This window comes from Mus musculus, chromosome 17, assembly GCF_000001635.26.
Source record: "Mus musculus strain C57BL/6J chromosome 17, GRCm38.p6 C57BL/6J".
Classification (NCBI taxonomy): domain Eukaryota; kingdom Metazoa; phylum Chordata; class Mammalia; order Rodentia; family Muridae; genus Mus; species Mus musculus.
The window spans coordinates 64,589,488-64,605,606 of NC_000083.6; the positions used below are offsets into that span (position 1 = coordinate 64,589,488).

A 16,119-nucleotide genomic window follows, 5' to 3' on the forward strand; every position below is an offset into this window, starting at 1 on the left:
CTCCGTGAAAATGTCTCCGCCACTCTGCAGAGTCTCCGGCCTAGTGCTAGATGATGTCCATGGACAGTGAGACTCATGGTTTGGAGAATATAGGATTGGCTGGTCCAGGAATGGTGGGCAGGTGTGTCCGCAGAAATCCTTAGCATCCAGATACAGTGTGTATACAGAAGGTTTAGTATGTCCTCTCCAATGTCCTTCAAGTGCCTACAGCAGGTGCTCCCTGGCACATGGTCAGCAGTTGACACTTATTTGTTCAAAACATTCAAATGTGAAAATTTAAAAAAACCCATCCCAGTGGTTTATATATAAACACAAATGTACATTGTTTGTGAAATGAATGTTTAGTTGCTGTTTTAAAATCCCGTGAATTAAACGAAACAGCAGGAAAGTGAACTTAGGATACCTTTGGTTGTCATCTAAACTGAGCAGTTTTGGCAAGACTGAGTTAGCCTTCAATATAGAATGGCCATATATCAAAATCTAGTGGTTGGTGCCCTGGTTTGCAAAGTGTCGGGGTAGATGATTCTCTGTTTTCAGGTTTCCGTGTCTCCTTAGTGGCTGGATTGGGGACCTGCTGCTACTGCGGCTATGAAGTGGATGATTGAAGCAGTTTAGAAGCTGAGATCCCAGTCTGGATCCTCAGTTTTTCCAGACTGCAAAGGACCCAGAGATTCCCTGTCATTGTGGAAAAACAGACTAGGGAAGAACTAGATTACAGGTGAAAAGCCAGAATGAGGCAATCTCTTTTATAAATTAACATGCTACTAGAAACAAGGGGGAGTTCTCATTGGAACTCTGAAGATGGAAGGGACAGTGGCCATGAACAAGAGCACACCTGGAGTTGGCTCTTCTGAAGCACCCAGGGATTATGGGCTGAGACAGAAAGATGAGGACAACAATCAAGAGTCTTCCTAGACACTTACCTAAAGAGTGAGTCCCAAGAAAGCCACCCATTCCTGGTTTGAAAAAATGTGCCAGGTTCTTTGTTTCATTTAACCATGCAGCAAGTAGCTCAGACCAATATTATAGATTGGCTTGGTAAATACCAGGCTCACAGAAGATGCCTGTGACTTCACACTATTGTAAATAGCTTCTGTGGGTTACACAGTTACATGCAGAGGACACAAACGTAAGGAGGACAAAGGTCACACTCTCAAAACAGACAGCTCCCCCAGTGACTAGTTAGAAGGCACAAAGGCTTTCACACAGCACACGTGCCTTAGCGTCAGCTATCATATGAGTGTACCAGAACCAGAGTCGCTCCATCTTAGCAAGCTCCCCAAGGCACAGAAATAATATTCAAGAAACTGAAACTGAAAATGAAATGGAGGCTTTCAGTTCCCCAACAACCTTGAGGAAAATATTCTCATTTAGTTGAAATATTCTAAGAAAATAATTTACCCTTTTAGCTGTCTCACTTTATATTTTTAAAAACTTTTTACTCATTGAATTTTTTTTTCTAGACAAACTGAGAAAATTGTTCTAGAATTTTCTCTTGAAATAAGTCTCTATAACAGTTGATTATATTACTTTTTATTTGTATGCTTCTTGAATGCTACCTGTCTTCCTTGGTGTCCGGAACTTTTTTTCTACCTAGCCCCTCCTTGGTCTCTTATATGGCTTGTAAGGAAAGAAAGACATTAGCTTTTATCAAAGGCTGAAGTCATCAGATTGCTCTGGAAATATGAATTAATTACTGCAGAATCACTTTAACGCTGTGCACTGGGCACAGGAAAATTAAAATCAGGATTCCAGGCAATCTACACAGGCCAGGAGGCTGGGGTCTGTCCTTGTGCTATTGTGGTCTGTAGTGGGGCTTGAGAATGAAGGCGGGGTGCAGGGACAGAGCAGGCTCCAGACTGTGGAAGCTCCTCTTTGGGAGAGAGCCTGGTGGCTCACTGTGCCTGTCAGGTGGGCTAATGTGCCTGTAAATTTCTTCTGACAGAAAACACATCACATCAGAGCAGCAGCAAAAAACCATACAGCCAAACACAGCGAAAGGCAGAAAACTAGGCCTTTCAGAGGGATCAAAATAGACCAGAGTGAGGAGACACAAGGCGTTGACAATAAACAGAAGCCAGGATGAGCTGCAATCACGCTTTAAAGGCAAAGGCATCTATCATTTATAGTCTGAAGAGACGCTTCTCTCGCAGCCCTTGCTTGTGTATTATTTGGCAATTGCAGTTCAAGGTCACGATCTCCGAGGGCAAAAGGAATCAGATTCAAGAGTTAATATTTGCCGCGACTGACTTTGTAATCGTATGAATATTAAATATGTAGAAATAATTGTAAGCACATTATCTCTATGTCTCTACGCATGACTTTAATTTTTAATGTAATCTTTTTATCTGCTTTTCCTCAGCTGACTGTGGCCCTGTGATTTGCATAGCTAGAATGATCCATGCTGTCTATTTGGTAATGAAGTCACTCACTGAGTGGGCGGGGCTTCTAGGGTGTCGGGAAGGAGAGAGCAGAAATGAACTCTTGTATTCTCAGGTAAGTTGGAAGTTAATCTTGGACCATCTATATTTTTTTTCATTGTAATTTGATATTATCCCTTTATAATAAATCTAAAAAACAGTGTCCTATGTTCTGGTCTCTTATACTTCTGCATGTGTATTTTGAACAGGTATAATCTTAATTATATATGTGTTTAATTTTGTCTCCTGTTTTTCTTAACTTTTCTGATTATAAACTAGTAATCAAATTAGGGCTCCATAATATAGTCACCCAGGAAGTTTCTTGTGGCTAGCGGAGCAGAACAACATTCTTGTTAGGCAGAGCAAAATTTTTGTTAGATATAACACACAAGTTTTACTGCAAAGCAGCATAGAAAACTACACAGCGCGGGCCTCCATTTCTTACCCGCTAATAGGGCTAATAAGACAGTTCCTCTCGTTGAGTGTTCCTGGGTAGAGTCAAAGGATCTACAAGAAGGACTTGGCCTTACCCAAAAAATCTAGGCAAAAAGTCAATTGTATTGGATTTCGAAATTATGGGGGAAACTGTGTTTTCTGGGAACTTGCCATCATCTTGAAACACTGTGTGTCCCCTTTCTGAGTGACAGCACCTTCCTTCCCCTTTCCCAGGGACAGCACCCCTTTCCCCTTAGCTTGTTACTTAGTGCTATTGTTTTATTGTTTTGGGTCATAACTTCCATACAAGAACACTTACCTACAGAGATATTTGAGGTTTTGCTTGCCATTGAACTTGATACAGATAGGAAGACACAAGTACACACACACACACACACACACACACACCTATTCATACAAGTACACACACCACTAAGTTGGTATCTAGACGGAATACAATCTCAGGCTGCTTTTGTTGCGATGAAGAAAGCTTTGGCCAGGAAACTAGAGGGCTTGGCTTCCTACCCACTCTTTCTGAAACCCTGGGTGAGGATTTTGTTCCTTGGAGCTGGTTGTACTGTTGTTGAAGCCTTAGAGTACTCAGTCACTAATCTGTTCCTTGTTGAGTACGGCATATGAAAACTAAGAGCCAGAGAGGATCCAGAGAAAACAGCTTAAGGCTGCTGGAAGCCAGCCTGATTTCACATTGTGCCAGTATCCATGACAGAGAGCAAAGGGCTGTTGAAAATGGAAGGATGATCTTACATCACAAACAGTTTTCTAGCCTCTCATGTGTACATATTTAGGTATATTATTGACCTTAATTATCATGTGAATAGAAGACATTTTTCCTCAGAGTAAATCATAAAGATTGTGATGTCAAAAGAGTTGGGAGTTTGAATAACTTATCGTATTTTGCAGGTCTTCCTGGAGAGAGAGTTTGTTTTGCTTGTTTGTTTGTTTGTTTGTTTGTTTGTTTTTTAAACACAATCCATTCTCCCTGTAGAAGCACCATTTCCTACAACTGATGCCTATGATGAATGTCTTAGGTTCGCTCCCTCAATGTGCCTCCACCAGCCTTTCCTATTTCCTTTATACTACAGAGGCCAGAGGCTTGCCTCTCCTAGACTTCTTTGTACCCAGAGTTGTAGATCTGAAGTATGCTTGTCCATTGGGCATACTCACTGTAGATTTGGAAGGCAGCAGTGTGAGCATCCTCCTGGCCAGTCAGTGACTTTCCTTTCTGTATCCATGCACCTCAGCTCATTACTCAGACACCGAGGAACAATAGGCAGTGGCAGGGAACAGCAGAGCATTTGGATGCTCAGGTATCTTGTAGCGTGATGACTCTGAACACACAGAGCTCTGACCTTGTTCCAGTAGCCGTGAGAGCTATTAGCCACACGGATAGGTCAGCTCTGTACTGTTCTGTCAATCATTCTTGGAGGCTCTTCTGTATCCCACCTCGACAATTTGGACATTAATTTTGTAATGTCCCTTATTAAATAACCTAAAGAACCTAAAAATGTTTAGGTAGTTAACCCTGAATCTGAACAACACAGTCCCAAGTGTAACCATGGAACATCTATTCACTTTGCAAAAGCTAATTATATTCAATTCTATTTTTTGTTTGTTTGTTTTTGAAACAGGGTTTCTCTGTATAGCCCTGGCTGCCCTGAAATTGACTCTGTAGACCAGGCTGGCCTTGAACTCAGAGATGCACCTGCCTCTGCCTCCTGAGTGCTGAGATAGTGAACTCAACTTTATAGAATGCTAGAGGAAACAGAGACTTTTTTAAAATGAAAGAACCAAGCTGTGCATTTAATAGTTATGTACTTTAAACCAAGTTATTTCATCTTTCAGCATCTGAGTTTCAATAAAGATGAAACAGCTATCAACACATTAATGATAAGAGCTAAACGAGGAAATGTGTCCAACACGCAGCATAGACTTACTTGCTTCATGTCTTTCTATCAAAATATTGGCTTCCCTGTACTGGTTCAGATGACGAAGATTTCTTTTCAGTAATCCTCTTTAAAGGGCATTGAAGAAAATACTGTGGGAAGAAATAGTGCCGATTCGTAAAGCTAAGACTATCTTTTGAAATTTTATTTTCATTTTATGTGTAGGGGAGTTCTTCCTATTTCTGTGTGTGTGTGTGTGTACCATGTGCATGGCTGGTGCTCACATAGGCCAGAAGAGGGCGCTGAATCTTCTGGAACTAGAATTTATAGATGGTTGTGAGCTGGCATATGGAGGACTTTGGAAGAGCAGCCAGTGCCCTTATCCATTGAGCCATGTCTCTCCAGTCCTAAGAACAGTTTTAAATATAGACTAGCAAACAGACCTCTATTATAAGTCAGGGCGACTAATTTATTCCTAGCACTAGTGAGCCCACCCCATTTGGTGCCTCAGAGCCTAGACAACCATTAATTAATTCGGAAGGTATCTATTAAGCCTCACTATTGATAGGTATTATTCTACTAAATGAGATACAGTGGCAAACCATAAGACTTCCAGGAGCTCATATCCTACTGGGAAAGACAGATGGAAGCCATGTCAATCAATGATGGGAAGAGTTCTGGAGACAAGGCTCTCACCCTCCAGCTTCTGTCTTCTGCTGCTGCTCTCTTCAGGGACCTGTGTCCTCTCCACTCAACCCTTCCCCAAGTTTCTGTCATGGATAGAAAGTTCAGCTAGAGAAAGAACACACCACAAGGTCAAGGTTGAGGTTGTCTTTCATAGGTTGGTGGTTTCAGGACTCAGGAAGGATCTTTAGTCAGCTACTGCTTCATAGATACAGGTAGAAGTAGGAGATAGCCGGGTGAGAGACAAAGGAACACGTCCAAGTTTGTTCCGGTTTCCCATGTCTTTGGAGTCCTACTGTGTCTAAGGTAGAGGGTTCAGGTGGGAATCACAGGTATGGTTTATGGTGTAGGGTTTATAGCTTATGGTTTACGGTTTATAGCCATAGTCAAGGAATACAGAATCGGAGTATTTCCTATTTCTGTGGTATGTGGTAAGCAAACTGGCTTTTGGGAGGAGCTATTATTTGGTTATTCAGTTATTTTTTTTGACAAGGGCAGCCCTGAGAAATGGCCCCACCTGAAGTGTCGTTAGGATAACCAGAAAGAATGTAAATCCTCAGCAGACAGAATTCCCCAACAACCAGGAAGCAAAGGGCTGAACCTTCTATGTGTTTTGGTTTTCTACCATCGTAACTATAAAATCTTCAAAAGTTCAGTGAGCACCAGAGAGAGCGTGTATCTAATGAGGTACCACTTCCCTCATTAGAATGGTTATTATCAACTCCAGGAAGGCACTGACTCATACATTAAAAGCATTTTTTTCCTCATTACTAAGGCACAAGTTGAGCAGGTGTGAAATGGCATCTTTAGAAGAGTGTAACTGTTTGTGGTTGAAGCCAGCCTTGAGTACGGTCCTTACTTTCACCTTGTTTGAGACAGGGTCTCTTGTTCACCACTGTGCTGTGTGCGCTCCACTAGTTGGCCAATAGCTTTGAGGGACCCTCCTGTCTCCACCTCCCGTGATGCTAGAGGAGTAATGGAGCTACTGATGCGCCGCACACTGTCGAGTTTTGTCTGGGGGTTCAAACCCGTGCTCTTCAGGCTTGCTAAACAAGTAGTTTACTATTGAAATTTTCTTCAGCCTAAGCAAGGCAGCGTCTCACTAGATACTGCTTGCTCTCCGATGTCATTGCAACATGACTCCCAAGATACCATAGTAAAAGGCCTTAGTGGAATAAATCACAAGTGATAGGATATAAATCAATTTTCTAGAAAAGAGAAGCTGCTTGTAGGTTATAGATTGTAAACACACACACTCTCTCTCACACACACACTCATTAACACACACATACACACACTTATATATTCACACACACACTGTCACACACTCACACACACAGTTATACATACTCACACACAGTGGTATTGCTGGGTCATAGGGCAGTTCTATTTTCCGGTATGCAGGGAATTTTCCTAGTGTTTTCCATAAACGGTACCGATTTCTATCTAAAACTGTACTAGGAATTGTTTCTCTTAATGTGGCAGTTTGTAAGCCCTCCAACAGTTTACAAGGGCCCCCTTTATGCCATCCCCTCAATAACAGTATTTTACTCCTTTCCAAAACCATCATAACAAGTATGAAGTGATATCTATCGTGATTTTAATGTGTAAGTCTCTGATAATTAATGTTGTTGAACACTCTTTTTTTTAATATTGCTGTTGGCTATTTATATGTCTTCTATGGAAAATATTTATTTAGGTCCCTTACTTATTTAAAATTGTTGTTTTTCCTTTGATTTGTATGATTTTGTTATATAGTATGTGCTAGCTGGGTGGCTGCTTTCTGTACCAGTCCACACATACCAAGGCTGTTACAGTGAGATAGGATGCCACAAATAACCTAAATTTATTTTCTCAGAGTCCTGAGGCCAGCGGTCTAAAATCAAAGTGCCAGCCGAGCTGTCGTGTCTCTCACTGCTTAAAATCACGTCATCAGCTGGCCAGTGGTGGCGCACGCCTTTAATTCCAGCACTTGGGAGGCAGAGACAGGTGGATTTCTGAGTTCGAAGGCAGCCTGGTCTGCAAAGTGAGTTCCAGGACAGCCAGGGCTACACAGAGAAACCCTGTCACAAAAAACCAAAAAAAAAAAAAAAAAAAAAAAAAAAAATCATGTCATCAGATGGCTATGGTGTGCATCATGTATGTTATAGTATAGTATGTTTCTCTCTTTTAAGGACACCAATTAGATTAGATTAGGGCTCCGAGTTTACAACTTCCTTTGAAGTTTGTCAGTGTACACTCCCTACACCAAATAAACAAGCCCTCCTCCTGCATAGTGATATGCCCTTTTGTTTGTGTATTGTGGCTGCGGCACAAGGTCTTTCCTGAGAGGGCAACCAAATCATTCCAGGTCTGTGGGCTGACTTAGGTCTGAGAGCTGACTGAAAGTCTATGCCTCTCTACTGTGGCAACTAAAGTCAGAGTTTAGCTAACTGATCTAGAACCCTGCCTGTTGGAAATAAGTGACATCCTATTTTAGCTGCCTATATGCTGTTTTCTGAGGACATCTCTCGTGGGCCCGGGTAGGTTGCTACTCTAAAGACAAATGAGTCTACTCTGTCTATTGCTTAAACACTGCTTGGACTCTGCTATTCTGGACTCCTGTCATCTCCATGAAAATCAGGGAGGTCAGCTGAACCATTATCTAGGGCCATGCCTGGCCCATGGGAGAATCCACAGAGTACCTCCACCCCCCACCCCCATCCGTCTCAAAACTTCAATAATGGTAATATCTTCTGTGTCACTGCATGGAGCACAGCTGGGGCATGGGCTTGCAAGCTACATGTGATAAATCTAGTAACAGTATTTGTTTTCCTCTAAGTTGTTAAATTTCCTTTTCCACTCCATGCCATGACGCTCTGGCATCTCCGTCTCATACACTATCCACCAGTCAAGTCACCTCGGGTTGCGGGAGCTGAATGCTTGAGAGTAGAAACACATTTAAAAGTAGATCGACTTTCATTTTCTGCACATCAGTGCATTTGCTTGCAGGTATAGCTGTGCATCATATGCATACAGTACCCCAGGAGGCCACGGGAGGGCGTCAGGTCCTCTGGCGCTGGAGTCAGTGTCCCAGGTTGTCAGATTGGTGCTGGGAACCCAAGCCTTCTGTGGGAGCAACAAGTGCTCTTAAACATTGAGGCATCCTTCCAGCCCAGAGTAGGAATACATGTTTGCTACATTGTGTTACAGTCTTTATTTCATGGCCTCATATCTTTAGAAACCATTTCGAAGCATTGTTCCCAGATTTTTTGCTGACATATATTAGACACAATTGTAATTATTTTGTTATATGAATCATTGCTTCATTTTATTCCACAAGAACACACAGTCCAATGGGATCATATTCTCAGGTAGTTGGTTGTGGTGGTTTTAGGAAAGATGTGAATTCTGTGTCAAGGAATTTGCCCAGATAAAGACAATCACTTTTGGTAGACTTTCTTGAACAGATGAGTATTTTAGGAAAAAAAAATGCATACAACCCCCAAACCTGAAAGATGACAATTTTTTTTTTTTTGAGACAGGGTTTCTCTGTGTATCCCTGGCTGTCCTGGAACTCATTTTGTAGACCAGGCTGGCCTCGAACTCAGAAATCCACCTGCCTCTGCCTCCCAAGTGCTGGGAGTAAAGGCGTGTGCCACCGCCCGGCTTATAGTGATGTTTTACTTGCATGTAAGTCTGGGTACAACATGCGGTACTAGTGTTCAAAGAGACCAGAAGGTACTAGAATCCTCTGAGACTGAGGGATGGCCTACTGAGCTGACTGTATGTGGGTACAGGACCCAGGTCCTTTCTTTAGACCAGTGGTTCTCAACCTTCCTAAAACCTCCACCCTTTAATTCAGTTCCTCATGTTGTGGTGACTCCTAGACACATTTTTTTTTTGCTGCTACTTCATAACTATAATTTTATTACTGTTATGAATCATAATGTAAAATATCCGTGTTTCCTGAGACTCTTAGGTGACTCTTGTGAAAGGGAGCCTTCAAAGGGGTGGAGACCATAGATTGTGAACCACTGTTCTAGACAAACAGCCAGTGTCCTTAACCACTAAGCCATCTCTCCAGTCCAAAACGACAAGGGTTTTAAGCAAAGGAAACCTGGTCTGCTTAGCCACAGAATGACACCCTGCTTCGCTTGGCAAGGGAGACTTAGTCTGACTGTACAAGTCTGTGCTGGGGATGGGATGGGTCACAGAGAACAGAACTGCTAGTCCTAGCCTTGGCTAACTCATTCCAAATTTTAGGATTTTATCAATCACAAGTTAACCCATCAACTTTTTAGAGGAAGGAAAAACAAAAACAAAAACAAAAACAAAAAACCTTGCCATGTCTGAGAATTCAATAGTAACAATAAGTTCAGTGGCTCTAAAACCAAAGTAGAACATTTGATCTTCAGTTATAGAATTCTCCTTGCTACAAGAGGAATCGCTTTGATCCTCATACCTTAAGGATAGCTGATAGACAGGGACTTGCCATTTTTCTTATAAGCATTCGCAAGCACTCCAATGCCTACCACCACCATTGTTATTTAGTCACTTTCGTTGATGTCACCTAGTCCCCATGTACTCGCTCCATTGGCACGTCATCAGAATCAACCACAGGTGATGGCTTAATTAACTGTGATGCTCTTCATGACCCAAATTATCATTCTATTTTCCGTTGGCAAGGAGCTTGAGGCGAAAGTCAACCGATCTGACCTTTAAATCCGTCTTTATGGGTCTCTCTTGGGACTACTTCCTGGACACGGAGGGCTTAGTAAAACTAATTCTTAACTTTAATAGGGAGTTAAATAACCAAGAATTTCCTAGCAAGAAGAAAACCAGAAAGACTATAGACAGCAACTGTGGAGAGCAGGGCTTATAGTTACCTCTTGGACTGATAAAGGGCCCCCAAAAGATGGGTTTCCCATCCAGTCAAGGGCTAAGAGACAGACCTTATGGAGACAGCAGTATGGTTAATTGAAGAGCAGGCATCACTCTGATACTGTTCCCGAACTTGCTATACATTGTTAACAGGGTGCCAGGAAAGTATCCACGACCAACACCATTACAGAACTGTTGGCCAGGGGGGAGCTCTGTACTTGAAAAAGTCAGGAATGCTAGGAGAAACTGCTTATCAGATGTACTAGAACCAGGAAGCAAGTTCCTTTATTTCCTGTAATGTCTCTTCAGCACCCTCTACTGACACAGTGTCCCAGAAGGGTGAAGAGAAACCTCCTTAAAAGGCCCAGATTCATTTTCACAGAGTAGTGGAAAAGGGCGAATTTGGAGCTTGAGACCATAATTCAATAGTGGGTACAGGCATTTCTTAGATCCCCCTCTTACTAGATTTTGTCGCCAGATGTCTACATCTGCCTACAAGAGGCTTTGTCAGCCTCCCTTTTCCCCTGGTTTCACCAGGATGTCGCCAAAAGCAAGAGGAAAAGATGAGTCCTTTTTAGGCTCCTCAGATTTCTTGTCTACCTCCCCTTCCAGCCCTGCACAGACCCTTCCAAGGCAGGCTGATCTGGGCGTTCCAGGATAGAAGACGCGACAAGAGGATGGAATCTGGGGAATGAACCACTGTCGCTCTGGACCTTAGGCTGCTGGAGCCCTGGAGGCACCTCTCTGCTGGCCTCAATTCCTGCAAAGCCGCCTCCCTTGTCACTGAAGCCTCTTGAGGTCTTCCTACTGTCAGGGCCCAGTGAGGCAGGCGCTGGGCGGGCCTGGCGGGCGGCGCGCTGTGATTGGGCGCCAGGGGGCCCGCCCCCTCATCCCGGCGCGTCGGGAGGGGGCGGGGCCAGCCGGCTGCCCAGCTCCAGGGCTGCGGGCGCCTATTGACCCAACGGCCGCTGCGCCGCCGCCGCTGCCGCCGCCGCCGTCTCCTCCGGCTCGTGGCGGGCGGTACAGGAGCGCCGAGTGGCGCTGGGGAACCGGCTCTTCCTTTCGCGGCTGCCGCCGCCATCTCCGCGTTCTCGGGGCGGGAAGGAGGGGGTGCTCCACGGCTGCAGCTGGAGCGGGCTCCTCTCCGGGGACGGTCCTCTCCTCCTCCCTCGGCTTGCCTCCTCCCGGCGCTGCCCGCCCCCTGCGCCCTCCGCGTGCAGCCCGGGCCCGCGAGGGGGAAGGTAGGGGCGGCGGGGGCCGGGAGAGGCCGGGGATCGGACGCACACGCCGAGGAAAGTCCTGGATTGCAGCGCTCCGGCGCACAGGGTGCACCCGGGTCGGGCCCCCGCAGTAGCCGCGGCAGGAAGGGGTTCTTCGGCGGGCACGCGGGGGCGGTGTGGCGGGGGTGGGCCTGGGTGTCCCGGCGCTAAGTTGTGGGGCACGGCGCCTCCAGGTCCAGTTCCTTCTTCCGCGCGCTCCTTGCTCCCAGCGCCGCACACTCGGCCCCGGAGCCGCGGAACCCGCGCGTTCTCTGGGCGCGGAGGACACGCCTGCCCTTGTCGAGAAAACTTTTCCTGCCGACTCAGTCGTGCCGGCCCGTGGCAGGAAGTCGGGCAGAGACCTCTCCTCTGACTGCTCCGACCGCCCTACCGGGTAGCGCTATCCTGCAGGAAAGCAAGTTTGTGGGGACCTTTGCCTTGCTCTCCAGGAGTCTGCCTTGCAGGGACGGCCGGCCTTGGGGAGGGCAGCGGGCCAGGGCGTAGGCCGAGGGCGCGTGGTGGCTCCGGAGACGAGGTGCGGAGCGCAGCCGGGACCCGCGCCGTAGCGCGCGAAGGGTGTGCGGCCGGGAGCAGGGAGCCCTCGGCGATCGCCGGCTGGAGTCCTCAGTCTTCTGCCTCCTTCGGGTGAGGACCGCGTCCTGGCCCCGAGTCCATCGAGGAAAATGAAGTTAAGTCGCCAGTTCACCGTGTTTGGCAGCGCGATCTTCTGCGTCGTAATCTTCTCACTCTACCTGATGCTGGACAGGGGTCACTTGGACTACCCTCGGGGCCCGCGCCAGGAGGGCTCCTTTCCGCAGGTAAGCACCTGGTGGCGGGCGCAAGCTGGAGGGCTGGTCCCGGGGCTCGCACTTCTCGGCACCGGGGCAGGGTGAGGCCGCACCCGACGACCGGCAGAGCCTCATCCGGCTTGCTGAGGTTTCGGACCGCTGAGTTTGCAAAGTGCTGGGCGTCATGCGGTGGCAGCCTTGGCACCGGGCAAAAGAGGACATATTCCCACATTTGCACCCGGGCCTGTGGAAGTGGGCTCGGCCACCTGCTGGTGGGGAACCGGTGTGAGTGTCGCCCCTAAGCTAGCTCAGGGTTAAAGCTGCCAGAGGCCGCCCAGATCCCTGAACGCACCGAGGCGCGGAAATTGATTAAACACAGCCCACCTAGGCAGATTTCTGTTTCTGACCCCTTTCCCTTTCACTGTCTCTTAAGAGATAAAAAAGTTTATTTCCTGTTGCAGCCCTTTGAGATATGGATAGTAGGGTTGATTTTAGTGTCGTCATGCTTCAGCTGTTACCTCGGGTTGGTTTGGAGCAGAGTGGGGAAGCGCCTGTTATTCTCTCACTGGAAGCTGTGCGGCGCTCAGTTCTCTGCGGGGTGGTCCAGCTGGCAGAGGAGTTGAACAAACGACCCACCCGAAGTCTTTCAGGAAAAGTTACTAGCAAATAACAAGAAATGGATGCAATAGGTTCTGTGTGGGAGGTGACCACGTAGCAATTGAGAGTGGCCTTTACGGCTTTTCTCTGTTGACACACATACATTTTAGTAGAAGCAGATGTGTGGAGAAATCCGAAGAATCCAAGTGTTGACAAGCTAACAACTAGTTGACCAGAGCAATCTACAACCTACCCGAATAAGGCTGATGTTTTGCCTTTTTTTTTCTTTTAATATGACAGTTTAAATGACTGGAAATAGCCCTTGCCATTTCTTCTGATATGCCAGGGTCAATGGCTTGGTGGGAATTTAATGAAATCGGAACGAGGACTTGCGGATTCTGTCATTAGTACACAGCACTAGAAGTATTTTTTTCTTTTAGAAGTGTGGAAATAAAAAGCTGGCCACAGACAGATGTTTCCAAATGTTTACAGCTTCTGCTTCCCCTATAGAGCACAGAGAGAAAATATATAACACATGCTCTCTGCTGCCTTTAAATTTTGAACTTGGGAGTTTGCACCGGCCTTGTGCAAAGGCTGGAGTAAACTGGCAGCCAGGGCCCGGGAGATCTGAGCTTTGTCCCACATGCTCTCTAATTTTGGAGTTAAATGTACCTTTCTCCCCCCAACCCCATTTTCAGAGTTTTCTCTTTGCACGAAATATATAAATGGAACTCCTCTTGCCCAGTGACGTCTTAATAGTGTCCTCTAGCTTTGGCTGGGTGATCGCTTGAACATGATTTATGCGAACATCTGCATGGGGTTCTCTGGCAACCTTGACATTTCCCTCTGTTTCTAAAGCAGCGAGTGACTCATTCTGTTACTGAGACATCTCAGGCAGTTGGTTCTCCCATTTTCGTATGAACCCCCAGCTCACTGAGAAGTTGAGGGTTTGCCTAGAGTGTACAGCATTTGGCAGAGCGGTGGTGGTGACCTTAGGAAGTGGTGCGTTGTCTGTTCCGAGAGAGAGAGAGAGAGAGAGAGAGAGAGAGAGAGAGAGAGAGAGAGAGGTGGGGGGGGCTTGGGAGTGGCATCCTCTGTGCTTTATCTGGACTTCATTGTAGAGAGAAGGTTTAGAATAGGTGGGCCACTGAATCTCCCAGTAGCTAAACTCCATAAGCCCTCTTCGTAAGTCTCACGTGTTTGACCATTAACTTCATGTGATGAACCTATCTCCCCAGCTACTGCTCAGTTGGTGGGAAACTGAGGCTTGGGAGCTTCCTGAGCCCAAGGTCGCTTAGGCAAAGTCTGGGACTTGAACAGGCAGCTCTCAGAGTATAGTCTCAGAGTCACAAAGCTGTCTTGCTAGAACTGGGCTCCAGCCTGCCTGTTGTCGGAATTGTGTAGAACAGAAATAGACTTGCTGGTGGTGACTTAGCTTATGATCCACCCCCCACCCCCCCACCCCCGGAAAAGTAAGCTCTAGTATGAAGACAGAATGAATGTGGTCCTTTTCAGGGCTTCAGATTTACGCTTTCCCAGAGAGTCTTCTAATTTACTTTTACAGCCAAACATTATTACGATGCAAACCATTAGGAAGCAGAGCATCCAAACGTGCACATTCTTTCATTTTATTTCTATGTCTGCACTGTATGTTAACCTTAATTTCACAACAATCCCCAGCATTGTAAAACTATGTTGCCCTCCGTTTCTTGAACAGGTTTTGGTGCGATTCTTGAGTTTCAGTAGAGCTAATTTGGTCAGTGTATGCTGAGGTTGCTTGGTGACCTGTATCCACTCAACCAGAAAGGTTATCTTGTCCATTCTAGTTTCTCTCTCTTGATGTGGAAACTTCAGTTAGGTATGCGGTCCATTTGGTTTGCAAACTGTAGTTTTAGGCCATCCCCGGGTGAGAGCAATCTGTTTTTTGTTGTTCTTTGGACTTTTGTTCATTTACCTTCTTTAGCAACTCTTATTTCCTGCCACCTGTTCAGTCCTGGGGCAAGGGTAGGCACCGCCTCATCCATGCCCCGCCCCCTGCCCCTCATGCCCTCCCCCTGCCCCCCTCCCTCCAAATTTGGCCTGCCTAAGAAGAACCCTTAGAGGGCTTTCTCTTGAGTGTTACTTTAAGAATTCCTTATGGCCAAGGCAGCAGGTAGCCTACATTTTTAGAGTTATTTGATCTCAGTTTAAAAAAAAAAAAAAAAAGTAAAACCAAGCAAAAACAAACCTCCAGTCTGCCTGAGAGGTGGGCCAGACCTAATGCCTTGAAAATACTTTATGCTAGCTATGAGAAAGTCAGCAGACTGGGTGGAGAAATGTTTACATCTCCCTGGAAGGGCAGGCCATTCCAACAGGCAATCTCGTGTGCACAATAGAAATACCACTAGGCTCATGCTGCTATCTAGAGTATTAAGACAAGGAATCAGGATTTTTATAACAGAGAGTCGGTCTTTAACTAGTGTATCACATGATGTAGGGGCTGATGTTGCTTTTGAACATCTCTTCAGAAGTTGGAAAGTCATGAAAATGTACAGGCCAAGTCCAGACTTGATCTTTGGGCTCAGAGAACATTTATCAAGTGAGAAAAGTGAAAACGTGTTGAAGTAGTTGATTTGAAAGTTGTTATGATAAGAACTTTGGTGCTGTAAAAAAAACAAAAAACAAAACACAACAAAACACAGGATCTTGCAACTAGATGTATATATAGACGTATGCTTAAATGCTTCATACCACTTGGGAAACTGAGGCAGGAGTATTGGTGCATGTCCTGGGGCCAGCCTAAGCTATGTAGACATAAGCCAACACCCTCACAGAAGCAAAAACCACACCCATGATTTTTGAGTCCCACAAAGAACGTGTTAATAAAAATTGATCCACAGCAGTAAGTGTGATGAGATCTTCATCGCCCGGCTGCTGTATCCTTGTTTCTTATAAATTGTTTAGTCTGAAGCATATCTAATAAAAATGATCTCCTACCCCCTGCCCCCTCCGGGCAGTGCTGTACTGTATTTAGGACAACAGCCCTCGCTGCTTGGGTTTGTTTAGGGAGCATAATAGGGGGGTTGCCTGGGTTCCTGGGCTATAATGGTTGAGATCTAAGACTTCTGGGAAGGGATGGAGCTCTGATTGCAATCACGATTAGAAATTCAAGTATTGTGAGGTGGACCCT

The 16,119-nt window shown here is 45.8% G+C and overlaps 1 protein-coding gene across 2 annotated transcripts in view; it reads left to right on the forward strand.

The window, feature by feature from the left end:
- The first annotated feature begins 11,200 nt into the window (after nt 1-11,200).
- Man2a1 (mannosidase 2, alpha 1) overlaps nt 11,201-16,119 on the forward strand; it is a 154,423-nt gene continuing 149,504 nt past the window's right edge. Inside the window, exon 1 of one of the 2 annotated variants that reach the window (XM_030249522.1) lies at nt 11,201-12,383. Coding sequence is in view for 1 of the 2 variants with exons in the window: in NM_008549.2 (NP_032575.2) it covers nt 12,249-12,383 (135 nt within the window). In the remaining variant the exon portion in view is untranslated. The remainder of the gene's footprint in view (nt 12,384-16,119) is intronic. The other variant, NM_008549.2, reaches the window with a different exon arrangement.